Raw genomic sequence first — 22,793 nt, 5'->3', positions numbered from 1 at the left:
CCATTGGTACAGTGTATGGGGAGAACACACTAAGCCAGGGTCCCTTTTACCTGTCAAAACTGCATTCGAGTCCTCTGTTGCCACCAGGGCCGCAGACAGCTTTCGTGGGGCCCAAGACTAATGTTTCCACACTGGCCCCCCACCCATGTGTCAACGGCCTTGCGAGAAACCTCCCCCCCCGTTTTCTCTTACCACCCCCCCACCTCTTCTCACACACCTCCTACACTCCCCGTCACCCTTTCCTTCACCCCTTTCTCTCTTACACCCCACCCCCATGTATTTTTCACCCCACACTCAATAACCTCCCTGCCCAATATACGCACACACACAAACAGTATGACACACACATGCAGTAGGACACACACATACACAGTGTGACATACACAGTGACACACACAGTGACACACACACACACACACACAGTGACAGTGACACACACACACACAATCACACACACACACAGTGACACACACAGACAGGGACACAGACACACACACACACACACACACACACACACACACACACACACACACACACACACACACACACACACACACACACACAGTGACACACAGACAATGACACACACACACACACACACAAAACTAAGCCCCCCCCCCATCAAACACACACATAAAAATAAGCCCTCTCCCCCTTGGGGATGGGTAAGGTATCTGGGAGGGTGGTATAAGGGGGGCCTGGAGCATGTGGACTTACCTGGGGCTAGTGGATAGGCCTGCTAGAACAGCATGGCCAGTGCATAGGAGAGACCCGCAGGCCCGTGGAGGCCTGGAGAGGGAAAGATGGGCAGTGCCAAAGGAAGGGGCTTGGCCTGCAGTTCTGCTGGAGAGAAGGGAGGGGGCGGTGCTGAGGACAGGGGAGAGCCCGGCTTGCCTGTAGGAGGGAAGGGAGGGGGGGCGGCAGCAAGGAAAGCGGAGGGCCCGGCTAGCCGGCAGGAGGGAAGGGAGGGAGGCGGTGCTGAGGAAAGGGGAGTGCCCGGCTTGCCTGAGCAGAGGGGAAACAGTGTTGCCAACAGGGAGGCCGGGCCCCTTGACTGGGTGGTCCTGGGACAGCAGTACCGGCTGTCTCCCCCTGTCGGCGGCCCTGGTTGCCACAGTTTAAGTGCGACCATGGAAATATGCATATATTCATTTAGAAGCAAGGAGAAGGTATTCATATTGTCACGTACAAACAGAAAGACAAAGATACAATTCATGGTAGTCTTTTGTGGTTGTCTGTCACTATGTGTTATTCAAAATGTCATCTTTCAGAATTGGAACTTTTAATACATTCAGATAGGTGCATGTCATGTATATGTCAAAAATAGAGGTATACTCATGTTATATTTATTTAGATTTCAAACCAACGTGATGATAGGTACTGTAGCTGATAGCTTGGTGATATGAGCCGAGAGGGTATTGGCTAAAACGCTATAAAAATTGTGATTTTCATATTACTAGTAAATCAAATACAGCAATATTTGAATGCTTCAAAATGTCCAAGCAATTATGATTCTACAGTATATACAGACATTAGGATAAGGAGCAAACATATGAAAAACAAAGAAAGCATTCAGTACTAAAGAAGTTATCCACGTTTAAAAAAAGATCCATGTTTGCAGATTTCTAAAAACTGTAATATCAATATAAAAGATTTGAGATAGAGAGGGAGACAGAGGGGGGAGAGAGAGGGAGAGGGGTGGAGAGGGAGAGAAAGAGGGGGAGAGAGCAGAGGAGAGGGTAGAGACAGGTGGAGAGCGAGAGAGAGGTGGAGAAGGAGAGAGGGGGGACAGAAAGGGGGAAGAGAGAGAGAGAGGAAGAGAGAGAGGAAGAGAGAGAGAGAGGAAGAGAGAGAGGGGAAGAGAGAGAGAGAGGAAGAGAGAGAGAGGAAGAGAGAGAGGATGAGAGAGAGAGGAAGAGAGAGAGAGAGAGAGAGAGAGAGAGAGGATGAGAGAGAGAGAGGAAGAGAGAGAGAGAGAGAGAGAGAGAGAGAGAGAGAGAGGAAGAGCAGAGGAAGAAAGAGAGAGAGGAAGAAAGAGAGAGAGAGAGAGAGAGAGAGAGAGAGAGAGAGAGAGAGAGAGAGAGAGAGAGAGGAAGAGAGAGGAAGAAAGAGAGAGAGGAAGAGAGAGAGAGAGAGAGAGAGAAGAGAGAGGAAGAAAGAGAGAGAGAGAGGAAGAAAGAGAGAGAGAGGAAGAAAGAGAGAGAGAGGAAGAAAGAGAGAGAGAGAAAAAGAAAGAGAGAGAGAGGAAGAAAGAGAGAGAGAGAGAGAGAGGAAGAAGAGAGAGAGAGAGAGAGAGGAAGAGAGAGAGGAAGAAAGAGAGAGAGAGGAAGAAAGAGAAAGAGAGGAAGAGAGAGGAAGAGAGAGGAAGAGAGAGGAAGAGAGAGGAAGAAAGAGAGAGAGAGAGGAAGAAGAAGAGAGAGAGAGAGAGGAAGAGAGAGAGGAAGAAAGAGAGAGAGAGGAAGAAAGAGAGAGAGAGAGAGAGAGAGAGAGAGAGAGAGAGAGAGAGAGAGAGAGAGAGAGAGAGTGAGAGAGAGAGAGAGAGAGAGAGAGAGAGAGAGAGAGAGAGAGAGAGAGAGAGAGAGAGAGAGGAAGAAAGAGAGAGAGAGAAAAAGAAAGAGAGAGAGGAAGAAAGAGAGAGAGAGAGAGGAAGAAAGAGAGAGAGAGAGAGAGGAAGAGAGAGAGGAAGAAAGAGAGAGAGAGGAAGAAAGAGAGAGAGAGAGAGAGAGAGGAAGAGAGAGGAAGAAAGAGAGAGAGAGAGGAAGAAAGAGAGAGAGAGAGGAAGAAAGAGAGAGAGAGGAAGAGAGAGAGAGAAAAAGAAAGAGAGAGAGAGGAAGAAGAGAGAGAGAGAGAGAGGAAGAGAGAGAGGAAGAAAGAGAGAGAGAGGAAGAAAGAGAGAGAGAGGAAGAAAGAGAGAGAGAGAGAGAGAGAGAGAAAGAAAGAGGAGAGAGAGAGAGAGAGAGAGAGAGAGAGAGAGAGAGAGAGAGAGAGAGAGAGAGAGAGAGGAGAAATTAGAGAGGAACTAAAGAAATGGAACAGGCAAATATGCAAATTTGTACATACAAAATGTATTTGTATTAAAATGATTAACATTAACATGTTTCCCTGGTATCCCCGGTGTGTTCTTATTGTGTACTGGTATAAAGGAGTGTTTGGTGAGTTACATAAGTCACTCGTCACTCTAGTAAAATAAACTCTCTAAAACACAACCATATGTCAGAGTCTAGATGGGAGTATCACTGATAATGTGTGTATCAAGGGGGGACTCCATTTTGTCTGCTATATAACCATTCTATACTAACACTGCCATTGTGTTTTCTAGGCTGATGTTAAACTGACCTTTTCCTCACCCCAATTAATGTTGCTGAACTGAACTATGTATGTTCAGACATAGTTTCACAATGAAGAAACAGGAAGTTCTAGCCAACCATGCTTAGCCTAAATTTATGAACTGTCTTAACAGCAAGAATTATGATGTGCCCTAGACTGGGCAAATTGAAGGTTCCCAAACTGTAACTTTCCATCTGTCACTTTCTAGATAAACATAAAGGGAAGTAAGTTTTGCACGTATAACGCTTTTTTTTACGCTCGCTCGCCTGCCTATAAAACCTGACTGTAACCATTAATAAACAGGAGAGGTTTTTGACAACGCTCACTGGTGTCCGATTCAATTACTTCTCCTCCGAGGTGCGCGTCTTTTCCTGTCCAGCACTCTAAGAGTGGTCAAAGGCCTCCCGGGGGGTAATCGATTCGAGTACGGCAGGAGATTCCTACATATGCAGTAGAGAATATATTTACATTTGGTGTCAGAAAGCGGGGATAAAGGCGTCACGGTTGGGTAAGTACAAGATACTTTTAATCTGTATATTATCCTTCTGTGTCTCCTTATCCAGAGCCCTATTATAAATACCTCTGTACTGGATGATTTAAAAAAAAAAAAATATAGAAACATATGAGTTACGGACTCATATGAGTCGGGGTTACAATCCCTGACTGAGTTAAGTATAAAGCCAGGGTTACAGTCCCTGCTGAGATAAGGAATAAGAGATATATGTGTATATCTGGAAAAACGCTTATGGTGACTGTGGAAAAGTGAAAAAAAAAATTGGGGATTAATGTATGAATGTGCATGTGCATGTGTTTATATATATAAGATACATATATAGAAGTGCATAAGAATGCTGTTAAGGTCGCTGTTTGCTCATATTTTTACTGTGCGGTGCTTGCTTGCTTGTATATATATATATATATATATATATATATATATATATATATATGATATTTTAGTTAAGAAGAATTGTACTGTGTAAATGATGGGGATTTCTAACAGCAAACGAGGCCCTAGGGACACATACGATTCTAAAAAATAATAAGCCAGGCAAAAATGTTAAGAAGGATAGCAAGAAGACTGCTGACACAAATGACAAGACTGACAAACCCAAACCTACGGTTACGCTTATCGTTAACCGACAATATAACCCTGACATAGAAACACCTAAAGAATATGTGACTGCTTGCACTGCGGACTATTATGCTGACCCTTTTGTTGATAATATGGCTGGCTGGTCTGAAAAAAATGCAATCTTCCAACCCTTTCCCGAGGGAAGGTAGTTTTGCCCTATTTCATATGACAATGATACGGGGCTTATGTCTGGGCGGTGATCCTGAATGGCTATGATTTCAGCCGGATCCCGAGTGGGACATGAAATATATGGCATTATGTGGCTGCTTTTGGGTTAAGGTGGCGCCTCACATTGATGAGGCAACACAAATTAATAACCCAAAGTCGGAAGAGCCATTATGGCCACCCCCGCCTGTGCATCTTACGCCGGTGTATTCCCAAGCCCCTAACGCACCCCCACAGGAGTTTTTACCTCCAGATGTTTTACCCCCACCACCGCCGCCATGTGTGCAATTACAACCACCCCGTACCCCCCTAAAACACCTGTGCTTCTATACCCAAGTTTGGACCCTACCACTTTGGCAGCTTTATCATACTATGCTGCAGGTATGCACCCACCTCCTCACCACCAACCTCCCACACCTTTACGTAGGTGGGATAATAATGATCTTTATCTCCAAACATGTCAACCCACATATAGGGAGTTGACAAATACTACAGAATCAGAGGTGGCACTCCTCTCTGAGCCTTTGCCTGATATGCCTTCCTTTAAAGGAAGCCCAAACAGACAGCTTCCCACTCCCCTAAGCCCGACACAGTAACAGCCGGTGCTGGGGACAAATATTAATGAATAAATCAATTTATTATTACTTTATTATTACTTTTTGCTTGAGTGCTTTTAGTGGGACAACTTTTTCTTTTCTCTTCCATTGGTATATATATATATATATATATATATATATATATATATATATATATATATATAAATACACAGCCGGGAAGTGGAAAAGATGGCTCGCTAAGAAGAAACAAAGACACCTTTATACAACGGTGCTCACACAAGGCCGTGTGAGTATTTATTTTATCACATCCTCATATGTTATTTTTCCGAACCTAGTACTATTATTGGTGGTTCGATTGGGGCTGAGACTCCTCGAACATCAAGTACACTAGCCCTGACTTGTGTATTAAAGGTTTTATTGTCCATACTGTGCTCCCCAAACTTTTTTGTTTTTCTACTTATACTAAGGATTCTGGATTGATCCTGGTGGGGTTGAGCCGCAGGAGGAAACTAAAAGGGTGATATTTTTCCACTCAAGTAGGTATTTCCTTCATTACTCGAGAGCGCCCGGGTATCTTCTGTTTTTCAACCATTATCACCTCGCATACAGTACTCCCACTGCAGCAAGGGATTCTGGGAAATGACATGCAAATGAGCACACGTGTTACCTTTTGCCTGGAATATCCATTCACATGGAGACCATTTAAGCTGATGTGTCGCCGTTCGCACAGCTTTTAAACACAGCATGGGACTAGCAAAGCAAGTTTAAACCAATCACAAACATGTTTCAACCTTGATGGGTATTATCAGTGTGAGGTTGGTTTTAACTTGCTTTGAAATATTTCTAGGCTGGTAGGTTTACCATACATTTTAAGTTAGGTGGCGCACAACCCTTATGAAGGTCCTTCTGGGTGACCGAAACGTTGGTTGCAGTGCCCTGTGATTCAATATAGTTCTTTGTCTGAAGACTACATGCAGTGTGCTGTCGCTTTTTGCTGGACCCAATCTGGTAATATATGTTTTGCTCTATTCATATGGGATAAGCATCTGTTTTTGCCTGGTTAGTAGTGTGCCAGCTGCCTTCTCCTTTATATATATATATATATATATATAAATATATATATATATATATATATATATATATATATATATTATATTTATATTATATTTATATATATATAATCTTTCTAGGATCATTGCAGACTTGTAGCTCTCACAGTACAGCAAATGTAGTCCAATTGAATTTATAAAAAAAAAAAAATACTTTGTAGTCACATTTGATTCTCCTAGCAAATTCTTGATTTTATGCAGCTATCAGAGAAAGATTTAATATTGTTGTTGTCTAAGCACATTTAAACTTCAGCTGGAATAACTGCCAAGTGATTCATGCTTATGTAGGTGAATATAACGATTGTATCTGGAGGCCCGGTGCGCCATTTTCATTTCACTTTAAATAAAAAACAAAATGTATCTGTGTCAGTCAGTGCCCTTCTGCTGTACTCAGAGGTATCAAACAGGCTACAATTATGATTGTGAAGTGATTGTGTCACATTGGAGGAAGGTTTATTGCTTTTGAGTCTGCTAGGCAGTAACACATTCTGTTTCATATTACTCTTTATATCATTGTTTGGCTGTGACTGGAATAATCAAATGGCATCATACGCTGTCAAATCCAATTTACAGTATTTTTCACTGATGCAGCCTTTCCGCATTATTTCTCCCGATTCTTCTCTTACAAAGCTGCCGTGGAAAAGTAGCCGTAATTATTTGCTTTATTTACAAAACCAACCGGGTGAAGCCACATCTTTGGTTTTAACAGATACTTTATTTCCTTCCTCCTCCCCCCCACCCTTACGCCCACATTACAGGAATTTGATGTGGCTTTCTCATGTAATTAGCATTACATAGATAAAAGAACACTATTTCAGGAGCTCAGGTCATTTTCACAACTCCATGTTAATTCACCAGAAGCCGGGCATTAATAATTCTTACTGGTGCATTTATATTCCAAATTGGAAAAAAATATATCCTTGGAATGAGCTCTCGATAAAGGAATATTGTTTCAACATCTATAGTTCGTTCAATCAGTCGAGTCACATTTCAGTGCTTATATTGATGTAGAAATGCAGGTACTACTTTTAAGGTATGGACTCCGCTTAATTTATATTTTAAAAGACGAATATTATAAAACATACTATTTATCTCATTGTATTCTCTCCACATTTATCATAGTGTTTTGTTGTTTACATATCTTTTAAGAAAAGATAGTTTAAATTGGGAAGTGGCATTTTACTTATTAGCCATATTCAACGTAGGTTGGCATGGTGATACTAATAGCAATAATTTGTGGCTTTTGTGATAGTACCTTTAGGTCAGCATTTTACAAATCTCCAACTGCATGGTGTTCATACTTACTAATACACTTACCTGTGTATAAGGTATCTGGTGATGATTCCATTTGGTTCCCTAGGTGCTGCCCACCTAACGTTAATGGTTTTGAATCCAATTGCCATGGCAAGTGGGGGATTAAGTTCCCCTGGAGGTGCTTCTGCAGTTCTTGCATATATCCGAGTTCCTACACCACAACTACCTGGATAAAAAGCATATGTTTTGAACAGTGTAGAACTACAGACCGAAATGTTGATCCTGAGCAAATCTGTAATTATGTTTTTACTATATATAGTAGGAAAGAAACATACAATTTTCTTGTAATTTTGCACTGAGAATCCTTGTAATGTCATAATGTAATACTGTACTGTATGTAATGTATTGTTTAACTGATAAATAAAAAATATATAGTATATGACAAAAGCATTCACTAGCCCTGGGGTTTCCATACCCCCAACCTATACGTAGGAATTCTGGTTTTAGATTTAAATTGAAGAAATACCTGATCAATAGACTGATCATTTTGCACTTAAAACCGATAAAAAACAGAAATGAAGCATGATCTCTTCTTGAGTTCCACCTCTTGTAGCAGCCCAGCCACAGGTAGGAGACACAGGCATAAAGGGGGGAGTATAATATCTAATGCAAAAAGCACTCAGAAACAGTACATTCAAATGTATGGAAATCTGTCATTTTTAACACAGATTTTTCAATAAAATGAAAATACCGGACACCAGAAAATAAACACTGATTTAGAAAAAAAAATAAACACCTAAAACTGGAAATCCCTAGGTATAAGTACTGTTGATGTTACACAAATTCCTCCTACGTAGGGATATTAGGAGCTCATGTGACAGGTTGGTGTAGGACAAACATGTCAAACTCAAAGGCTAACACGGGCCAAATAAACAAGGTTTAAGTTTAGGTGGGCCGCAAAAAAACAAAAACTTCAATTTTCATAGAAATGTAGGTTTATTTCGAAAAGTACAGTATATAAAAAAAGAACGATAAAATTAATGTTTTCTTCCTGACACGTGGCATCTCTGACTCTCTCTCTCTCTCTCTGACTGACTCTCTCTCTGACTCTCTCTCTGACTCTCTCCCTCTCTCTCTCTCTCCCTCTGACTCTCTCCCTCTCTCTCTCTGACTCTCTCCCTCTCTCTGACTCTCTCTGACTCTCTCCCTCTCTCTGACTCCCCCTCTCTCTCCGACTCTCTCCCCCTCAGACACACACACTCTCTCTCAGACACACACACACTCTCTCTCTCTCTCAGACACTCTCTCTCTTTCTCAGACACTCTCTCTCTCAGACACACTCTCTCTCTCAGACACACTCTCTCTCTCAGACACACTCTCTCTCTCAGACACACTCTCTCTCTCAGACACACTCTCTCTCTCAGACACTCTCTCTCTCAGACACACTCTCTCTCTCAGACACACTCTCTCTCTCTCAGACATACTCTATCTCTCAGACACACTCTCTCTCTCAGACACACTCTCTCTCTCAGACACACTCTCTCTCAGACACACACACAATCTCAGACACACACTCTCTCAGACACACACACTCTCTCAGACACACTCTCTCTCAGACACACACTCTTTCTCTCTCTCAGACACACTCTCTCTCTCTCAGACACACACTCTCTCTCTCAGAAACACACTCTCTCTCTCTCAGACACACTCTCTCTCTCTCTCAGACACACTCTCTCTCTCAGACACACACACTCAGACACACACACACACCCCCACTCAGACACACACACACACACACACACACACACACACACATACACACACACACACACACACACACACACACACACTCAGATACACACACTCAGATTCACACACTCAGATGCACACTCAGATGCACACACTCAGATGCACACACTCAGATACACACACTCAGATACACACACTCAGATACACACACTCACACACAAAGGCACACACACACAGACACACAAACAGACATACACACAGACACACACACACACGGGAAATCGGAACGGGGGAGGAAATCTGAACAGGAGGGCAAGGGGGAAGCAAGGCAGGCATGGAGCAGTAGTCACCTGACTTGCTCCATGCAGCAGGAAGAGGCGGGCAGCAAGCAGCAGGAAGAGGCGGGCAGCAGGCAGCAGGAAGAGGCGGGCCTCACTATGCAAGATCGGATAGAGCTTTCTCCGGGCCAAAAAAATATTCTGGCAGCGTGCCAACACGCGCCAGCCAATCGGGAGAGGGGGGAGTTTTTTTTTATTTTCCTTTGAAGAAAGCGCGCGCAGCGCGAGTTAAATATTGGCGAGCTGGGCCGCAAATATGTTTGTTGTGGGCCGCATGCGGCCCACGGGCCACGAGTTTGACATGCTTGGTGTAGGAGGTATTTTTGGTTACATTGCAATAATATACTATTATTAAGGCGAAGGGGTACTGTTGCAGGGTACATGCAACTACACACGTGGGTTTCTTGACAAGGCTTATTTATTTAGCCTTAAAAGATATACAGCACACAAAACAAAAATAGCTTTTCATCAGCAACAAAAGAAAATGGCTTTTTCTTCAGCAAACCAAACAAAACAGTTTCTCTTTAGCAGACAGTTTATATATAAGGTAGCTACCCTTTTTCTAAGCAGGGGACAGACAGTTCACAATTCAACTACTTTGCTACTCAGATCTTGTTTCAGTAATCTTTAGCAGCTTACTCCTCTCTCCTCAACAGCCAGGCTCCATGTGTCTACAGCCTGGGTTTTAACACACCTTGATTAGGCAGCTGGGATCCAACTAATTGTCCTGAGGTTCCCAGCTGAAGTTAACCTAGTCAGTGCTGCACTGCAGACTAGACATAGGTTTTCCAGGCATATAACTGGTGGCTTTTATTTACCCTGTCACATTCCTCCCCTGTTAGTGTGTGGCTGGGGCTACGCACGGCTGAAGCCCAACCATCCACCCCCTCTCTAGAAAAGAAGTCAGCATTCGCGTTCTCTTTTCCCGGCCTATGCTGAATCTCAAATGAGAAGGGTTGGAGGGCCATATACCACCTAGTCAATCTAGCATTGGAATCCTTCATGCTATTTAACCACTTCAGTGGAGCATGATCCGTCACCAAAGTAAAATGGACTCCTGCCAGGTAATGCCTCAAAGCCTCGATTGCCCACTTTACTGCGAGGCACTCTTTCTCAATCAGAGTACAGGCATACCCCGCATTAACGTACGCAATGGGACCGGAGCATGTATGTAAAGTGAAAATGTACTTAAAGTGAAGCACTCCCTTTTTCCCACTTTTGATGCACGTACTGACTGCAATTGTCATATACGTGCATATCTGATGTAAATAACGCATGTGTAACAGGCTCTATAGCCTCCCGCTTGTGCACAGCTTCGGTAGAGGTAGGGAGCCAGTATTGCTGTTCAGGACGTGCTGACAGGCGCATGCGTGAGCTGCTGTTTGCCTATTGAGCGAAATGTACTTACTCGCGAGTGTACTTAAAGTGAGTGTCCTTAAAGCGGGGTATGCCTGTAGTTTTTTTCCCTTGGGAACAATTTCCTACTCAGGAAAAGGATAGGATGTTCAACTCCCTCAAACAGTTGTGACAACACTGCCCCTAGCCCTATCTCTGATGCATCTGTTTGCACTATAAAAGGGCTGTTGAAGTCTGGGCTTCTAAGGGTGGGACCCTCTGATAGACACCTTTTAATGTTCTCAAAGGCTCTCTGACAATCCCTTGACCACACCACTTGTGTAGGGGCACACTTTTTTGTGAGGTCCGTTAAAGGGGCTACCACTTCCGAATAGTTGGGGATGAACCGCCGGTAGTACCCTGCTAAACCCAGCAGAGAGCGTACCTGCGTTTCCGTTTGGGGGGTCGGAACTTCTTTCAGGGCAGCTACCTTGTCGGCTAGTGGCCTTACTTTTCCACCTCCCACTGCATACCCTAAGTATTTGGTTTCCGCTTTACCCAAGGCACATTTCTTAGGGTTGGCTGTGAGCCCTGCCTCTCTTAGAGATTTGAGGACCGCTTTCAGCCTATTTAGATGGGCCCGCCAGTGTTTACTATAAATGACAATGTCATCTAGGTAGGCTGCAGCATAAGTCCTATGGGGCCTCAGTACCTTATCCATGAGTCTCTGAAATGTGGCTGGGGCTCCATGCAGTCCAAATGGCATTGTCACAAACTGGTATAAACCCATGGGAGTGGCAAAGGCTGTTTTGCATTTGGACTTTTCCTCTAAGGGTATTTGCCAGTATCCTTTTGTCAAGTCCAACGTGGATATATATTCCGCGTTACCAAGGGCGTCAATTAATTCGTCCACCCTTGGCATCGGATATGCGTCAAACTTGGATACCGCATTGACCTTTCTGAGGTCCACACAAAATCTTACCTTCCCATCGGGTTTAGGGACCATAATTAGTGGACTACACCACTCACTGCATGATTCCTCAATCACTCCTAAGTGTAAAATTTCTTGTACCTCCTTCTCTACCAGAGCCCTACGACTTTCAGGCAACCTATAAGGTCGGGAACGTACTTTTATCCCAGGTGCTGTCTCGATTGCATGGGAAATTAAGTGAGTTTGTCCTGGTAAGTCAGAAAAAACATCCTGGAATTGTGTAATTATTGCTAAGTCCCCTTTTTGTTCAGAGGACAACTGTTTACCCATTGGGATTTTATCGCCACTCACGATGTTCTCCCGTGGAGGCTGAGGACCCAAGTCCGTTTCCTCCTCCACCGGGTGGATGAATAGACACCGCTGCATCTTCCAGGGTTTCAGCAAGTTCACATGGTAAATTTGTTTACCCTTCCTGGATCTCGTAATCCACATCACCCGTAAGGCGGAGTACTTCGAATGGGCCGTGCTGATTGGCCAAGAGTTTACTCTCGCAACTGGGTAACAATAACATCACCTGGTCTCCTGGGTGAAACACTCTCATGCGAGCATTCTGATTGTAATGTCTCTCCTGACTGTCTTGGGCTGATCTAAGATTCTCCCTGGCAAAATGGCCGACCACATCTAGGCACTTCCTAAGGTCTAGTACATATTGCAGGGTACATTTAGCTAGAGATGGGTGAATTTTGGGGGCGGATTTGGATCCGCAGCGTATCGGCCGGTTCCTTTGGTCCACGGATTTGGAAAAGGATTTTGGGGTTAAAATGTGAGAAAATCCAAGAAATGATTGGGGCAGATTTGCCCATCTCTACATGTAGCTACCGAATGACAAAAGTTTGGAGTATACAGTAGATATAGCTCAACCACGTTATAACGCGATCCGTTACAACGCGAATCCGCTTATAACGCGATGCAAGCGTGGCTCCCAATTTTCGGAATTATGAATACTTTACAACACGATTATTGGGATCTTAAATACTTTATTGTACAATGCATACAATTGTACATTATTTATAACGCGATCCGCTTATAAAGCAATGTGATTCTTTGGACCCCAAGCACAGCGTTATAAGGGGGTTGAGCTGTAGTTTCACAAACGTGTAAATACTTGGCAGCACATAAAGTTCTGTTACTTTCTTATCATGTTACAGTATTCAATAAGGGTGGTCATGTCTGAATTAGCCAATGCTATGTGGACATTTACTGCCTTTCATGGCAGCATGAAAGAAATCCCCAACGAAACCCATTATTTAACGTTTTCAAAAATTGCCCATATTTCCTATGCTTTTAATGGGGAAACTAAACTTGCACGTTTAAAGAAGTTTCTTTCTTACCATTTTGGCAGGCTTGTATTCTTATGTCATATTGAATATATGGCTTTAGGTCTTCTACAAGAATAAAATGGTCCATTCCAGCTGAATAAACTTGCGAGTCGTTGCTGCCAGCGTGAAAGAAAACGTTAAATTCCAAAGGCATGCTGGAATTGAATACACCTAATAAGGAACACAGGTAGAAATATATGAAAATAAATATTTGCAAGAACATCAATGACATTTTTAGTCAAATTGTATTAATATAAGATACTGTAAATGTGCCTAAAAAACTTCTGCAAAGAAGAGGGGGGAAGGGAGGGTCCGTTAAAGTGATATCTCTGTTTCATTACTGTATATACAACAAAAAATACACTAACCTCTCAAGTCAGGGTAAGGTTCAAATAGTAGCATCTTTTTACACATTCTTGCTTCATGCGTATGTTTTAATAAATAATATTATTTTTAAAAACATCTTTCTCTTTTTTACAATTCTGCATGGCAGAGGTAAGAAGCAAAGAACACCTTCAGGGACACATTTACTAAGCAGTGCTACACCATAGGATACCTTAAGGGCATTCAAGCTGTTTTGGGGGTCTTGAGGGATCTTATGGCATATCACTGCTTAGTAATTTTGGACCTTGATGAGGAAATTGCATGTAAATTAGATGTTGTTTTAATGCATCAAATTGCCTTATATTGTCAGGTGAATTCTGCATGGCAAGCTTGCAGTTTAATTAATAGGCCCTGGAATATGGAAAACAAACTTGGCTTTAATAGGTTAAATCATTTTGTAAAAGTCTTTTTTAATGTATTATAATGTTACGAGCATTTTTTTGTTCCTATAGCAACCATTTACTAAGTTACATCCCCTTCTTCTTCTGAAACAGGCTCTGGAACACCCCTTTTTGAGCCCTGCCCTCTCTCTAGCAGTGAACTTTGCATCTTTGGTCCTCTTCTGCTGCACTGACAGTGATTTAGTGAACCTCTGAGCCGGATCGATCGGCAATTTAGCTAATCACTTGTCAGTGTAGATTGTATTGATACATATTGAATAAAAATTATTATTTTATTTTTTTTGAACGTCAGCTTGAACCGCTGCTTTAATAGGCCCTAGAATAAGGAAAACAACCTTGACTTTAATAGATGAAATCATATTCTAAAAGCCTGCAGACGGTTCAAAGTTTAAATTTTTTTTTTTTTTTTAAATACAGTGCAAGGAAAATAAAATCCCAATTAAAGAAAAACAAATGCTGTGCAGATACCTGTAAATATATTGTACAGTGTGTTGGATGGCATGCATCTGTCGTCAACTGTATTTAGAGTCACCACATTTAATATGGGATGCCTAAATCCAGTATGAATATGGTGATGTTCTAATAAGTGATGAATGATTTGCAAATGCTGAAAAGTATCTCCCGCTTTGGTTTTTATCATCTCTGCTCCTGGCACGGGGCGGGGAAAGGCGCGCACTCAACTAACAAGTAGCGGTGGGAGAAAAAGTAACGCCTATAGGGGAGTCGTGGTATTATGAGATGATCAGGCAGTGTCCTAACTATTATTTTAATAATTTAGGAAGGTGACATCTATCGGAAAAAGTAAGTATTACACTCGAGTAGAAATCTAGTCTGTTTCTATGATTGATTTCATTACAGTAAATTTAAGCTCAGGAATTTCAATTCAAGGCACTAAAATATGGGACAGTCATGCGTCCTGACAGCTTTCCGGGACATCGGGACAAGCCTATGAAATAAGGGACAATCCCGTGTATACGATACGTCTGAAAACCCTAACAGTTTTGGTTGTACAATTTGAATCTTGAAAATAAGATTTGAGAAGCATTTAAGATCTACAGTATCACAAAAAAAAATTTGAGAAGCATTTAAGATCTACAGTATCACTCTTTACCCTCTCTTTAGACATTTGAAGGATTTAAAAAATAGTCAATCTCAGAAAATAAAGATGTTTTGTATATAAACGGATTCTGGAAGGTTAAAGAGCTAGTAATATGTTAATGAGCTGATGGCGGAGGAATCCTTTTGGATTTTTAACCTTAAAAAATAAACTTTTTGCTATGAATAATCAGTTTGGTTTCTGGTTCCAGATTATAAATACCAGATTCGTGCATGTAATATAATAAATTATACATACCGGTAATTGTTTATGTACTGTAGTGAGTTTTTTTTAACAACTTTAAGTCTTGAATGTACAGTATGTGTTTTGATTTAACGTCACAAAAACGTAAGGAGAAGGAGACATCTAAGGTATGGTTATTAACATTAAGCCCTTTTATTATGATGGAATAAAAAAATTACAATCATTTTATGATGATTGCTGATGCTTGACCCAGAAAATTGTAATCTTCTAGGGTTTTGTCATAACATACAAACGACATTTTCAAACTGTTTAAACCAGGGGCGGCCAACTCCAGTCCTCAAGGGTCACCAACAGGTCAAGTTTCCAGGCTATCCCTCCTGCAGCACAGGTTGCTCAATCAGTGGCTCAGTCGCTGAAGCAGGGATATCCTGAAAACCTGACCTGTTGGCTGCCCTTGAGGACTGGAGTTGGCCGCCCCTGGTTTAAACAAATGACTAAGGATGTATTTCAGTAGAACATTGAACATACAGTACATATTGCTTGTTAATCACTCTTTAATCCCAAGCTTCTATCCTATACCATTCTCAGTTCTTGGCACGATGTGATAAGAACATGGCACACAAACAGTATACACGTGTACATGGGGCCATATTGACTTATTTACTGAGCGGTGCTATTGCAGATAAGACATTCTATTGCCCGGAGACAAGTTACGACCCATTAACTTGAATAGGCCATAAGAGTTCTTTTGGTGTTGGAAGATGGTTTATGGCATAACACCACTTAGTAGTTATGGTCCATAGTATGTGAATAGGAAATTAATTGACTAACCAAAAGAATGGACTTGGTGGGAGCTACCAAAGACTTAAGAGGTTGAAATGATATAAGGTGTTTTGTGAATGTTTGAATTTCATTATGCATTATTTTTTAAGATCAATGTCTGAGTAATAAACTGTATGCAAATAACATCTATAAATAGTTTTTATATAAATGCATTTTTCTATTGCACTCATTGCTCTTTTTAAATTATTTGGCTATGGAATGAACAATACACATGTTTTCTTCTTTTTTTGTTATAAGAAAAGCCAATCATACTATTAGACAATGTGACCCTTTAAAGCCTATAAATAAAAAAAATTAAGGTACGTACACGGAAAATTCACATACGTGAATTTTGCAAATCAAAAAAGAAAACCACCACTATGCTGAAGATCTTGTGTTCATACATTTATATCAGGGTATAGGAAATGGTACGAGGAAGCACAAGTGAATCAATTTATCCTAAGTGCAAATGGCAGTTTTGTTATTTGGTGTCAAAGTTACCATGAGTATAATGACAACCTGCCAAAACATATTTCCATGCTCACTAAAGAACAAGGTTTTGCTCTGTTTATATTCCCAGCACAGCACCTTTCCATAATTTACAACAACTAGACGCTGATAGGTTATTTAACATTTATGAACTTACAATGTAATCTGAAATTCTTTATTATCTTTACAAATAAATAGTTGATATTTTCCAAGTTCTCTGCGCGACCTCTTCTACAGCAAATGAAACTGAGAAATGCATATTTTCTTCTGCATAACTGAAGCATAATTTCTCAGCGCAGCGGAGATGTGAATAATTAAAGCAGCTCTTATTGGAAATCATGGAGGATTTTTGTAATTTTTCTTTGGTGTCTTAAATTACAGTAAGACATATCAATGCAGAAGCAGAATAGCTATTGCAGAATATTTTAAGTGCTAGTTGTATTAAGCTTGGAGTCGGTGAAATTCTATCATGCGATAAAAATATGCAAAAAAAATATTCCCAAATCTTCATTAATTCATGACGAATATATAAACTTCCATCCCATGTCAATATTTAAAAACACATGGGTTATCTACACTACACTACAGTATGGTGTCTGCTCAATGCTCATAAGGCACTGCTTTATTTTATTCTGCTAAGCCGTTAGGCATAGATAATTTAAGATCAGTTTGAGTGATATTAGGATTTTGGAAATCAACCTCTTGTCGAACATTACATCCTGCTAGTATTTGATTACTCAAGTTTTACAAACCCCTGTGGGTATTAAAATACTTACATGAATTTTTTTTTTTTTTCTCAAAAGCTTGTATTTTTTATCACCCATTACTGAACGAAACTAACATTGCTTATGTTTTGTTTTTTGTAATCAGGATGTTTAATTAAGCAAATCAGAATGAAATTGTTATTACTGTTATCCTACATATTGAGTTGTTTAATTGAGTTTAATTGTATTCACATTAATTCAATAATGAATTAGTGCTGGTGTTCTTCTAACGAATACCTTTTTTCCAATTAACTGCACATTTTATGTAGTTATTTAGGGTTGAAAAGGGGCATTTCCTTTCCCCTGCTAGAGGCACAGAGGAACACTGAAGCATAAGGCAGTGATCATGTTTCCACTGAAACGTACAATGTTAAGAAGGTGAATTTTGTCTAGAAACTTGTATTAACACTTGCATAATCAGGGATTCCTTTCCAATGCTACAGTATTGTTCTTGTACTTGTGAACTTTGGCGAGTCACACATTTATTGTTCATATCTCACAGAAGTTTAAAAGGTGGTTACGCAGTAAAGATACATGATAAATTGCCAAACATACACCACCATACATGGCCCATTGGATTGGGTAAACATGAAAGACTGCAACCACATATCTCCCAAACGTTCCCTAATCCTGTCAAACCTCGAAAATAACACCATATATTTAAGCTACCGAAATTTAAGCTTGTATAGCTAAACTGGAATTTAAGAAGACAAAATACCATTTAAAGAAAGCAGTTTCACAAGTTTGGGTTCATCAATTTGAAATGAACATCTTGTGGTGAGCTACAAAGCAGCACTCTGGTCAAACAATGACCTGGGGGTCTATTCTATAAGCCTCGATACCCCACTTATCGAGGCCTTTTCGGTCAAAATGCCTACTGCTATACAGTAAGCCTCGGTAAGTGGGCGATAAAGGCATGAATCGCCAGTTTTTGCTGCTGTCCAAAACACATCGCCGGGTGAGTGGCGATAAGCCACTTATCGGCAGGTTTTTAAACTCGTGCAATTCTAGTAGCCTTGATTAGTTTATCGAGGCTAATCGTGGCTCTAGAATGGCAAGTTTCTCCCAAAATCCTCATGCTGGAGAAATTAGCGTGAGGCTGGGGAGAAGCTGCTGAGAGGCGGCGAGAGAGGGACTTAGGGAAAAAAATGCTTTTTTCCTGCATCGGATTGATGCCGGTGTCTCCGGAGCTGATACCCATTAATATCAGCACCGGAGACCCCCGGCATGAATCCCATGCAAAAAAAAAAATGCATTTACAGGCAACTTCATTACCTTAGAGGCTAACAGCTAACTGGTAATGAACCTCTACTGTATGTTTTGGGGGGTGGGGAGGAGGGGGCTTTTGGGGGTAGAGAAGGTGGTAGTAGGGTGGTTGGGTGCATTTTTGTTTATTGTGGGTAGAGGGATTGGGTGAAGGGGGTAGTAACCCAAAGGATGGATGTTTAGCCCTACCGGGTGCTAGCAGGACTGATTAACCCCTTAATTACCATAGCAGTTCCCACCGCTATGGTAGTGAAGGGATTAACTCCTCCCGCAACCTTCCAGGCAGACCTAACCACCCACCCTGGAACTACTACCCCCTTCATCCACCCCTTCTGCCCCAAGAATCAGGCTATTGAGATTTATCCCCTTCATTGCCTTAGTGGCTAGTCACTAAGGTAATGAAGCTGTTTTAATAAAAATGTTAATACTAGTGTACGTGAGCAGGGGGTCTCCGGAGCAGAACTGCTTTGATTTGAGGTCTGGGACCCCTGCTTACCGAGATACAGGCCCCGTTATGGGGTGCCGATGTCTTCTATGCATTTAAATCCCACTGTCATGTGACATGAGACATTTAAATGCATAGGAGATACCGGCACTACATAACGGAGCCTGTATCTCGGGAAGCAGGGGGTCCCCGGACCTGAAATCAATGCAGTTCTGCGCCGGAAACCCCCTGCTTATGTACACTAGTATTAACATTTTAATTAAAATGTTGTGATCGCTGGCGAGATATGCACCGGCCAGATCGCAGTAGGTGAGCCCTTTTGAGAGAGGCGAACATCACGCCGCTGGCTCCTTGCCAGCTTTGGGCATTTTGCTATCGCAGGTATTCGAGTCGTTCTGAATACTGTGATAGCAACGCCCAAAAAACTAGCAGCGTAACTGGCCAAACGATTTTTTTTATGAAGGCTCCTAGAATAGGCCCCCATGTGCTTTGGTTTTGTTACTAAAAAAATCTTCAGGTTTGGCACATTTGCACATCTCTAGCTAATAAGCTAAAGCTAAAGAAAAGCCATTAAGATCCATGCAAACAATGTCAGTAGCTACAGATGTAGCAATACTTACTGTCCCTGACACCACTGACACACAAGCAAAAGTGTGCGGCGCTGGGGGCAGTGTTGATTGCGGCCCAGGAAGATTAACGCTGTGGGAGGTACATGCGCCTGAATGGGATCCCTGCAGCATTAATCCTCCACTTGATTGCGCTGGCAATGCAATAACCCCCATACCTGATCTCTCCATGTGCTCCACGTACTGCTGATATCCTTTCTCCCTGCTGCACTCTCATGAACAGCCAGGGAGGACTTGCCTGCAGCCTTTGCAGGCACTCACTTATCGTTATCTACATCATGAAGGGCAATACTATAGGACCATATTCGGTCATCTACATCATCAAGGAGGTGTAGCGATGCTCATCTTTGATAGGAAGCAGACCTGAAGAGATAAGGTAGGGTATATGACCACCAACCAGAGCCAAGGAACAGAGTCATGTTAGAGAAATCGTAGTCGGGATGCAGATAAAGGTCAAGACAGGCGGCAGGCAAGAAAGGTTGAGTCCGGTTCCGGGACTGTCAACAGAGCATCCACAGGTAACACGGCTGGAATGCAGACAAACTGGAACAGAGAACAAAACTTGGGACACAGGAACAGAGATCAAGACTCAAGACACGGGAACAGGACTAGTATTCAGGAATATGACTAGTAGACAAGGCACGGGAATAGATGGGGCACAGGAACAGATGGAATAGAATACCATGCTCGGGCAGGAGCTGGGAGTAACTGACTGCTCTGTTTACAGTAATTTATCCAAAAGGGTAAAGTGATATTAAGAAATATACTGCATTGTATATCTGAACAGTTTTCTCCATCTTTTATGTAAAGAGGTGTACTTTGTATAACCCTTCAGGGTCTGGTTTTAATGAAGATTTATAACTTGCTTTAAAGCTCTCTCACTTTCTAAGTCTTTGGAGATTTCCGCATCATCACCAGTAACACACAGATTGCTTGATCTGCTTACAAATCTATCATATCAAAATTCTAAAGGTCCATGGAGATGAAGTCTTATAGCTACTCTACACTTTAACTAAAGACTCAGAAGGACACGTGTCGTGCTGCTGAAGGATTTATTAGGGAAGGTACCTGGGGCACAGCCTATCTAGGGTTATTATGGTAATACAAGATTGTCTAGAAGTATTGAACTACAGTATAACAAGTGAGGTATAAATCAGTGTTTCTAGTTGTTCATTTTGTTTAAGGTTCATCTACTCTATGACCAATGAAGTGATTGCATTGTTTCTCATCGCACAATATAATTTATCTGTCTAGGTAGGGATCCCACGGTCACCCAGTCCTAGTGCTTCTTACTGCCAGTTAAAGCTTCAGAGGGAGATTTAAACCTGGCATATGGGTTATCTGGAGCTGCAAATAGCGCTGTTAATCTCCTGGGTAACCACGGGGTCCATTCCCATAAAACATAATGAGGGGGGAAAAGTAAACATTTAGGGTGAGGGAGTAGGGGGGTTGATGCTTTAACCTACATGGGACCACGGGTCAGATCCACAGAGCTCCGTTAGTGACATGTTAACTTCAGTTAACAGATCATCTCTGCTGTATCTTCATCACTTCTGCAACAGATTTTGCAGGCTCAGGCAGAGGATCCTAGATCAATGTCCACACATTCGTCTAAATGATTTGTTCCTCCCCAATTCTGAAGTGAGGTGTTGCAATGGAGTCATAACTCCGAAACAGCTGGTCACACGGGGGTTAGGAAGACTTACGATTTCCTCTAACGAATCTTTTGGCGGCCAGAGCTCTGCAAAGACATACAGGAGTTTGTGGCAGCCTGCATTATATGCGCTCAGACGAAGGTGCCAAGGACATTACCCTGTGGATTGCTCAAACCCTTACCCGTCCCTACCCACCTTTCCATGGATTTTATTGTGGAGCTGCCTCCCTTCAGGCGGAGCGAAAAGCTCAAGACCAACAGATTGTGATGGTGCTCGTCTCAAATCAGGAGGTGGAACCGCAGGGCTGAGGTAGGGATGCAAATAAACCGACCATGACCCAGGGACAGTCCTGTAAGTGTATCCATAGTCGGTATGAAAGCAGGGGTCAGGGCTGGCGGCAGAGTTGCAAAGTTCAGGGGACAGGTAGAGGTCAGGGCTGGTGGCAGAGGTGCAAAGTCGAGGAGGCAAGTGGAGGTCAGGGCATGCGGAAGGCAGCAAGGTCGGGGTCACGGTCCGTAGTCAGCAACAGAAATTCAAAACAGGCAAGAAGGTAAGGCGTAACTGCAAATACCAACAAGAGCTGCAAACACACAGAACTTTGCTGGGCGACTCCCTATGGTAACTGCAGCCTTATAAAGCAGGCTGCCAGTACCCAAAATGGCCACAGAGAGCAGAAAGGGCAGGAGAGACAGAAAACCTGAACCATAGTGAAAACCTAGCATGGATCAAGCAGAATCCTTATTCAGATTTGCTGTGCTAGCTTCAGCAGTGAAGTCTGACCGCTACTGAGTATTAGGCAGACGCGGTGACATCTCGTTCCTCCCATGCAGTGGGTGCCTCTCACTACCTGTTCATGCTGTGATTTTCACAGCAACTTGATACGCCACATACTGTACTTCTGGGCTCTTTTACTGTCTACTTTATTGCTCATATAGCTCGAGTGGAATCTGTATGTTTAAAACGAATGACTATCAGATTCCCTGTATTTAACAGCTGATCAGCTCACTGATTAGCTTAGCCACTGCCTAGAATTGGGTATTTAACGCTATATGTACACAGCTCCCCCTGACCCAATTAGCCCCTTCCCACAATCATTTTTTAGGCATTTTGAATTATTTTCCTATTGTTTTGATTTATTCTCCACTATGTTAAGTTATGTATTCAAAGTCGAGTTTTAGGACTCAATATTTACTCAGACAATCAATCATTTGATCACTCTAGCCCATTTCAATAACTAGGTACCTTTCTGTCTCTGTTATGTTCTGCTGCATGGTGAAAGGTTAAAGTTGTTTGTGCTAGAAGTCCTACATTGTAAAAGTTGCAGGGAAATTTCTTTTTGGGAACATGTCTAATCTTTAACAATTA

The 22,793-nt window shown here is 42.0% G+C and overlaps 1 protein-coding gene across 6 annotated transcripts in view; it reads right to left on the bottom strand.

Annotated features, from left to right (window-relative positions):
- USH2A (usherin) overlaps positions 1-22,793 on the bottom strand; it is a 942,943-nt gene that overhangs the window by 153,203 nt on the left and 766,947 nt on the right. For all 6 annotated transcript variants that reach the window (XM_075595608.1, XM_075595610.1, XM_075595609.1 and 3 more), the window contains 2 exons: positions 13,289-13,447; positions 7,608-7,770 (listed from right to left, as the gene is read on the bottom strand). In XM_075595608.1, the coding sequence (XP_075451723.1) occupies positions 7,608-7,770; positions 13,289-13,447 (322 nt within the window). The remainder of the gene's footprint in view (positions 1-7,607; positions 7,771-13,288; positions 13,448-22,793) is intronic.

This window comes from Ascaphus truei, chromosome 4 (genome assembly GCF_040206685.1).
Source record: "Ascaphus truei isolate aAscTru1 chromosome 4, aAscTru1.hap1, whole genome shotgun sequence".
Lineage (NCBI taxonomy): Eukaryota > Metazoa > Chordata > Amphibia > Anura > Ascaphidae > Ascaphus > Ascaphus truei.
This window is presented reverse-complemented; position numbering and strand designations above follow the sequence as displayed.